Raw genomic sequence first — 8,867 nt, forward strand, 5'->3', positions numbered from 1 at the left:
AAACACTACAGCAAGTGCTGAGTAAACATGAGAATGTGTTCAAAGAGGAGCTAGGCACCCTGCAAGGAACAAAGGCCACCATCCATGTAAAAGCTAACGCTGTCCCAAGATCTTTCCGTCCCAGGTCTGTACCTTACGCCATGCGGGCAAAAGTGGATGAAGAAATAGACAGACTGTTGGAAGAAGGCATAATCACACCAGTGAAATAGGCAGAATGGGCAGCACCGGTTGTGCCGATTCTGAAACCTGTTGGAACTGTAAGATTATGTGGAGACTACAAGCTCACTGTGAATACAGTTTCCTCATTGGAACAATATCCTATACCCAGAGTAGAGGACCTGTTTGCCGCCATGGCAGGGGGAAAACAGTTCTCCAAGTTGGATATGAGTCACGCGTACCAGCAGATACTCATGGATGATGAGTCAAAAAAATATTTGACAGTGAACACACATCGAGGATTGTTCACGTACAACAGACTACCTTTTGGGGTTGCTTCCGCACCAGCCATATTCCAGAGGACCATGGAGGGGCTATTGCGGGGGATTCCACTGGTGGCAGTGTACCTGGATGACATCCTGGTGACTGGAGTTGATGAGGCAGATCATCTGGAGAACCTCACGGCAGTGTTGACAAGGTTAGAAGAGGCAGGGTTGCGCTTAAGGAGAAATAAGTGCACTTTCCTGCAAGAAGAAGTGGAGTATCTGGGACACAGAGTGGACGCACAGGGGCTTCACCCTGTGACGAAGAAAGTGAAAGCCATCATGGAAGCTCCCACTCCCACAAATGTGACTGAACTTAAGTCATACTTAGGTTTGCTAAATTACTACAATAAATTCCTTCCCAACTTGTCAACCCTGTTAGCTCCACTGCATGAACTGTTACGACAAGATGTGAGCTGGGCGTGGCAAAAGAAGCAGGAAGAAGCATTCAACAAATCTAAGGCCCTGCTTAACTCAGCAGAAGAGCCTTTATTATCTACACTGATCATAAGCCGTTGATCTCTCTCTTTAACGAGAAAAAGCCCATTCCACAAATGGGTTCCCCGAGAGTGCAAAGATGGGCTGTGCATCTCAGTGCCTATGAGTACAAAATTGTGTACAAACCAGGAAAAAACAACGCCAATGCTGACGCGTTGAGTAGACTGCCTATGTCAGAAACGGTGCAAGACAATGCGGCAAAAGAGCAAGTCTTGATGATGGATCTGCTGGATGATAAGCTAGTGGACACAAACCAGATAAAGCGCTGGACAGCTAAGGATGTGATTTTGTCCCAAATTCATGAATATGTCCTGAAAGGTTGGCCTACAAAGACGGATGCTCACCTCAAGCCATATCACCAAAGGAGATTGGAATTGAGTGTAAAAGACGGCTGTGTTCTCTGGGGAGCCAGAGTAATCATACCTACAAAGGGCAGAGACAGGATACTGCAACTACTTCACCAGGCACACTCTGGCATGTCAAGAATGAAAGGTCTTGCTAGATCTTATGTGTGATGGCCAGGTATGGATCAGGATGTGGAAAAGCAAGTGCAGTCGTGTGAGGAGTGTCACAAACACCAAAAAGCTCCTCCCACTGCACCATTACACCCATGGAAGTGGCCAGAATCACCATGGTCAAGAATTCATGTGGACTATGCGGGGCCTTTCCTGGGAGAAATGTTCTTGATTATAGTGGATGCTCACTCAAAGTGGATGGACATCTACCTGATGAAGTTGTCCACATCTCAGGCTACCATAGAGAAACTGCGACAGAGTTTCAGTGTGTTTGGTCTACCAAAAATGTTGGTATCGGACAATGGTGCCTGTTTCACAAGCTCAGAGTTTGAGTCCTTCATGGAGCAGAATGGCATCCGTCATGTGAGGTCAGCGCCATTTCACCCATCCTCCAATGGTTTGGCGGAGAGGGCAGTGCAGACCTTCAAGGGGGGGATGAAGAAGATGAAGGGTGATACGTTGCAAACCAGGTTGTCAAGATTTCTGTTCAGTTATCGCATCACACCCCATGCAACCACAGGCTTGTCACCTGCAGAACTCATGATGTCCCGGAGACTCAGATCAACTTTTGACCTTCTCCTGCCAGATGTGAAATCAAAAGTGCAGCAAAAGCAGCTGAAACAGAAACAGACTCACAAAACAACAAATAGAAAAGTGAGGAGTTTCCTGCCTGGGGATAATGTGTTTGTTAGGAACTATTCTTTTGGGCCTAAGTGGATCCCGGGTGTCATTCAGAGCTCATCAGGCCCAGTGTCGTATACAGTGATCGTTGGAAGTGGTCAAACCATGAAAAGGCACGTGGACCAAGTGAGAGCTAGACTGGCTGACACTGTTCCCAGTATTGAGTCTGAGAATGAAGAGGAGACTGTGTTGGACACCGATGGAGGTTTTCTGGGGCCCTTGCCTACGAGTTTGGAAGACAGAGGAGAACCTCCTCCTGTTGCGCCACCAGATCTTCAGTTGGCTTCAGATCCTCAGGTCCAACCGGACTTGCCTGTTGTACCGGTAGTGCGACGCTCCGAGCGAGAGAGACGCTCACCTGAGCACCTCAAAGACTTTGTTAGATAGAGTGAGATCTGTTCCAGGAATAGAGCAACAATGCGCTCTGATATCACTGGAAGGACGAACCTTCCTAGTTATGATTAAAAAAAAAAAATAAAAAAATAATGTTTATAAATATGTATAATTGTATGTTCCAAGTATTTGATGTCATTGCAGAGGTTCTATATATGATGCTTGGTCGCTCACCAGTGTTTCCTTCTAGAGGTATTAAGTTGTTAACTTAAAACGGGGGGAGATGTGGTCATCAAGTTCTTTCTTAGAAGATATAACACATCTGAATGTAAGTATGTGTTATGTGTAAACTACATCCCTTGATCTGTCAGGAAAGGAGCACTTGAGGAAGCATTGCCTTATCATACAGCTGTTACGTCTCCCATCATCTATAGAGTTAAGACAGGATATGCCCTACAGCTGTTATATTAGACACTGCCCTGAATAAGACATGGGATGTCACTGTCTCAACTTACGTACATGTCTTTGAAGACAACAAAATATACCTTTTATCTCCTGTTCAGTATCTGCAGATCTATTTTGGGGATTTTCTGTATAGAAACAGAGCAATGCAACTTTCAATCAGGTCTTCTGTGTGATCATTTAATTTAATCATTTAATCTTTTTTTACATTTTCGCCCCAGGCAAGGGTTTACCTTAAATGATGACACAACTACTGTAACTGGGTGGTACCCTTAGATGTATGTGTGCTGAATATATGAATCAGCTGCCCGTAACATCATATTCCTTTATGTACCAGAAAGGGTCCTTCTTGTATGTTCAGCCATGGCAATGTCGGCTGCAAAGCTTCTTATGTTACTTTCTATCTTTGCAGTCAAACACACTTCAGCTGCTGCTCTGGATAACTGTGCTTTCTTGGGGGAAGAGGAGAAAAATAGTCTGTATGAAGATGGAGATGTAGTTCTAGGGGGATTATTCCCTTTGCACTACAGCCATGCGTCGTCTCTTCCGACATACAAAACAAAACCAACAGCTAATGTGTACAAGTAGTGAGTAAATATTTGACTGTATTTGATATTAGATAGCTAGTATTGTACATAGTAGACTGTATTCTATTGGATTTGTTTTGTGGATATTTTTGTATATATGATATACCTGTGCTTTGTGATGAACTTCTTTCTACTTCTATACAGTTTCAACTCTTGTGCCTTGCGCTGGATGCAGACTATGACTTTTGCAATCAAAGAGATCAACCAGCGCAGTGACCTCCTGCCACAGCTCAAGCTGGGTTTCCACATCCGTGACAGCTGTGATGACATACCTGTGTCACTACGAGCAGCTTTGCTGTTGTTGAACGGCCAGCCAGAGATAGGCACCAGAGCCGAGAGAGTGAACAGAGACAAAGGTCAAGAAAGGAACGTTATTTTTACTTTAGGCTGTGCTGCCGTACAAAGTACAGTGACCCCAGTAATCATAGGAGATGCTGCTTCTGGGGTTTCTATGGCCCTGCTGAGAAGCCTGGGTTCATTCCATATTCCACTGGTGAGACTGCATGAGACATGCATAGTCTGGAAACTTTTCTTGTGATAAGTTTAATACTTTTACATTAGTTTTCTTTGATTAAGTGCCCTAGTGTTGCATATCATTGCTGTAACTGTGAAAACAAGTATAACAAAAAAGTATATTTAAAAAAAAAAACAGCAAAAAACAGCCTTTAAATCAGTTTTCTGAAAAGCAGTTTTTCAGCTGATCCATTGTTTTTTTTCTTCTTTCTCTTTAGGAAGTAGGGTTGTTCTTAAACCACAGAGAAACACTTTATCCTTATCCAGTATTGTGCATGTGGTATAAAACATAATAATTCTATTTTCAGAAATGTATAAAAGATTTAAAATGTCCATATTTTAAAAGCAATAGTACCTCTAATTCCATTTTCATTGTTGAGTGTTTAAGTTGCTGGACTCCAAACCCAGTTATTTTGTGGTAAAATATGATTATTGTTCAATGGTCTTTTCATGGAGCCAAATTGTGCAGATGGTTTATTATTGTTTTCTATGATACCAGGTGAGCTATTTCGCCTCCTGCAGCTGTCTGAGTAACCAAAGGGATTTTCCAACATTCATGCGCACCATGCCCAGTGATGCCTTCCAGATAAGAGCCCTGGCCCAGCTGGTTAGCTACTTTGGCTGGACCTGGGTGGGAGTCATTGGGTTGGAATCGGATTATGCTCGCTTTGCCATCCAGCTCTTCCTGCAGGAGTCGGAGCAGTACGGTGTGTGTGCCGCCTATACTCACTTCTACCCTGTAGTCCTGAGTCAGCAGGCTCTAGATGAACTTCTGGATGTCATTCAGGTATCTATGGGTCATTACAATTTTCAAAGGGTATACCCCTGCAATAAATATTACCTTTGTGCAGCTTATAATTCTCATCATTGTTAGATCAACTCTAGTGTTATTTCGCAACAGTTTATGATGTTATATAGTTATACTGAATAGTCAAGGGCAATGGGCAAAGTTCCCATTTGTAGGCTACATTCATATTACACTTTAAGTAACCACATTTGAATTAAATGTATCTTTCTGTCTTCTATAAATGTAACTAAATAACATGTATAGCCTACTATTTTCCTCACTAATCCTGAAAATTATACTTCAATTAATTGATAATATTAATCCTACCACCCCCCCAATTTTTGCACCCCCTGTACACGTGTCTTGTTCATATACATATTAATTATAGTACAATAACTTATATCATGCATGTTTGAAATGTGAATTTTTAAAGTTCTGTTTAAATGTCATGAAATATTAATTATACACCTATATTTATTCAGATGTCTTCCTCTAAGGTCATCATTAACTTCTGTAGTGATTCAGAAATGAAGGGGATTCTAAGAGAGGTCCGACGTCGGAATATAACCGGCCTGCAGTGGGTAGCTAGTGAGGCTTGGGCAACTGGCAAAACCCTCTGGGAAAACTATGGAGGTCTACTGGTGGGAACAATAGGATTTTCCACCCGGCGAGCTGATGCGATTCCAGGGCTGAAACAACACCTCATGACTCTCAGAACATCCACTATTCATGAGTCAGCTTTCTTGGCAGAATTTTGGGAAGAGCTGTTTAACTGCCGACTGAACGGGTCAGTGAACAGACACTCTCACAGGGACAACAACTACCTAGACAGACTGCCATGTAAAGGAACTGAGAATTTAAGTGATGTTTACTCTGCCTATTCTGATTTGACACAGCTAAGAGTGTCATATAATGTCTACAAGGCTGTGAATTTGGTGGCCCATGCTTTACAAGATATGACTAACTGCGTAGAAGGACAGGGGCCTTTACATAATGGCACCTGTGCAGACCCAACGAATGTTAAACCTTGGCAGGTGAGAGTGATTCTAGAGGTAAGAAAAGAAAAAAAAGATGAGAGTCAAGTTTACCAATGTTTGTGTTTAGATAACCGGTTTCCCTTGCTTCCTCAGCTACTTCACTACATGAAGCATGCAAATTTTTCTGCACTGGGGGAAAAAGTCATCTTTGATCAAAATGGTGACCCCGTTGCATATTATGATCTCTTGAACTGGCAAAGGATGCCTGACGGATCACTACATTTGGTAAAAGTAGGTTTCTATGACGCCTCCTCGTCCGCTGGACGAAGCCTGGTCATAAATGACTCAGTGATTCAGTGGCCTGTCGGGAAAAAGGTGTGTTCTCTACAAACAGGCTTGAGACCTGTTTCACCTCTTAGGCTGTTGTATGTACTGTTGGTCAACACATCAGCTAATTTGTTCTTATTATTGTCCAATATAATTTATTGGTAAACAAACAGAAGAACATGACACCTTTCAATATAACTTCCAGCTGACAGCAAAAATGAACCCTCTTGATATCACCCATCATTGATGGTCATAACACATTCCAACTAAGTACTGTGGCCATGAGAGCACTCATTATTTGACTTAGTATCAATTACCGTTATCAAAGAAAATGACTTACACCAAATAATACACTGACACCAAATAATGTACTAGGACAAAACTAAATTGCAATTTTTTTTTTTAATCAGTCAAAATAGGTATGACAACATGAATACTATTTCTAAATTGATAACAACCCTTCAGAAAATTATTAGCAAAAGTTACTAATATATTTAACAATTTTTACGTCCTAGTCCCCTGTTATAGGTTCCTAAAGTAAATATTAATGTAATAGCCAGTCAACATAATGTTAGTCTTTTTTTAAATTCTTGTGTGTATTTTGCCGGATTATTCAAATCCAGGCCAACAACTAATAGACTAACACCTGTTTTTGGTTTTTCTTCATTAGCAGAGTTTTTGCTAAATGTGGCACATGCGTTTTTAAATTGGTGATGTTTTATTTATTTGCTTGTGTTTTCTTTATATGCAGTGCTACTTGTTTTTCTAATGTCTATTTAGCTCTAATGTGACTATACTGAATTGTATCTGTGCAAAGATTGTCACAAGAGAGGTGTCCTCACATTCCTATCTTTAAGCTGAATATGTATATGCACTTCTCTGAAACATGAGACTCAAACGCATTTTTGGGCAAGTTTGATAAAGTACGTCACTACTCTGGTAAATCAATCACTGTCTAATACACAAAAGACAGCAAAGAAACCTCAATCATCCAGCTCGGACTGGATTGTCAGTACAGAGAGTGGAAAACACACTAACAGTTGTCAGCCACTGCCAGTTCCAAGCCAGCCTGCTCCTACCAGACTCTGGTACATTTCATTTGTACACAGAGTCTGGCCACTCTCCATTCACAAGTGTTAACTAAGGCGGGTACTCTGTTAAAGTTGAAAACTATTGGATTTGCCCAGAGCCACTCTGGATCTGCCATAATCAATCTTTAACCCTTGGTTGGGACGTTGCCACAGCTTTGCTAGTGTTTGCCTTAGCAAACTCCTTCACAACTAACCGATTATGCTGGAAAATCAAACATTCCCTGAACACCGTAGGGAGGAGAGCCACAACATCATGGCCAGCAACAAAACTCAGCAAAGATTGTTCTTGCTCGGGCTTCCTTCTGAATGTTCAGCCCAAAAGGTCACGTAATTTAATATATGGATTTGTGTATGGGGCGCCGTTGTAAAGCGGCTCACGCTGAAAATAACAGCAACATTTTGTCACATTTCTGTACACTTTCTTGTACATTTACAACAATATTTGTCAACTTGGAAATATTTTAAATAGTTAAATCCAAATATTAAATGTTACACCTAAATGTTAAATGTTAAATCTAAATGCTAAATCTAAATGTTAAATCTTAATCTAAATGTTAAATCTAAATCTAAATGTTAAATCTAAATATTAAATCTAAATCTAAATGTTAAATCTAAATGTTATATATTATTATGATTATTACATTATTATATAGCTAATATGCACATCAAATGCCGGTAACCGGAAGTACCAAAATAAAAGCTTGAGGAGGTCAGTGTATGTTTATATTGTCAAATAACAAATAAAAATCATCTCATCTGGGGATATGGACTCTTGAACTTTGATAAACGTGATAATAACTACCTAAAATAATAAACACAGTTGGGGAAGAGTTATTTGAAGAGTTCTTTGAGTTTTTTGTGTCAATTTTATGAATGGTGTCGGACTTATAGCCACTAAAGCCAGCCACGGGGGGGGGGGCTCACTTTGACTGGTCTGTCACGTTCGCTTGAATTAAGGTCAGCAAGAGCCTATCCCCGCCTGCCCACGACAAGGCACGGTACTGTTGGCCATGGTCACACTCTGAAAGCCGTCCTGGTGGCTGTACAAACTTGTTCAACAGCAACAGCAACAGCCTCAGGGCCACCGCAGGCCACCTCGGTAAGCATGTTTTCCACAACACATAGCTAACATTGGATTGTTGTCAAGGCTAACTTAACTAAACTAGCCAACGGTAGCTAGCCAGTAGAGATTTGCTACTACCTTGACAACAATACAATGCTAGCTTTGTGATTTGGAAAACATGCTTACCAAGGCTGCCTGCGCTGGCCCCGAGGCTGTCGCTGTTGAATAAGTTTGAACAGCCACCAGGACGACTCTGCCGTTGTTCTCCGCTAACGCTGATTTGTTGGACATTTCTCAGAGTGACCATGGCCGACAGTAGCTTACCGTACCTTGTCGTGGGCGGGCGGGGATAGGCTCTAGCTGGCCTTAATGCAAGCGAAGATGACAGATCCGTCAAAGTGAGCTCCACCCCCTGGTGACTGGCTATAGTGGCTACAGGTCATAATTCCCACACCATTCATAAAGGTGACACTAAAAAGGCAAGGCAAGGCAAGGCAGCTTTATTTGTATAGCACATTTCAGCAAAAGGGCAATTCAAAGTGCTTTACACAAAA

General features: G+C 41.6%; 2 protein-coding genes across 2 annotated transcripts in view; both read left to right on the top strand.

The window, feature by feature from the left end:
• LOC117942315 (uncharacterized protein K02A2.6-like) overlaps positions 1-2,623 on the top strand; it is a 3,845-nt gene extending 1,222 nt beyond the window's left edge. Inside the window, 2 exon segments of the mRNA XM_034867725.1 lie at positions 12-961; positions 964-2,623. Of these exon segments, the coding sequence (XP_034723616.1) occupies positions 12-961; positions 964-2,560 (2,547 nt within the window). The 3' untranslated portion in view covers positions 2,561-2,623.
• Positions 2,624-3,331: 708 nt separating this feature from the next.
• Positions 3,332-8,867, top strand: part of LOC117942128 (extracellular calcium-sensing receptor-like) — a 9,169-nt gene continuing 3,633 nt past the window's right edge. The window contains exons 1-5 of the mRNA XM_034867453.1: positions 3,332-3,552; positions 3,700-4,048; positions 4,568-4,855; positions 5,338-5,889; positions 5,986-6,209. Coding sequence (XP_034723344.1) covers positions 3,332-3,552; positions 3,700-4,048; positions 4,568-4,855; positions 5,338-5,889; positions 5,986-6,209 — 1,634 coding nt within the window. The remainder of the gene's footprint in view (positions 3,553-3,699; positions 4,049-4,567; positions 4,856-5,337; positions 5,890-5,985; positions 6,210-8,867) is intronic.

Source organism: Etheostoma cragini, chromosome 3 (assembly GCF_013103735.1).
Source record: "Etheostoma cragini isolate CJK2018 chromosome 3, CSU_Ecrag_1.0, whole genome shotgun sequence".
NCBI classification, from domain to species: domain Eukaryota; kingdom Metazoa; phylum Chordata; class Actinopteri; order Perciformes; family Percidae; genus Etheostoma; species Etheostoma cragini.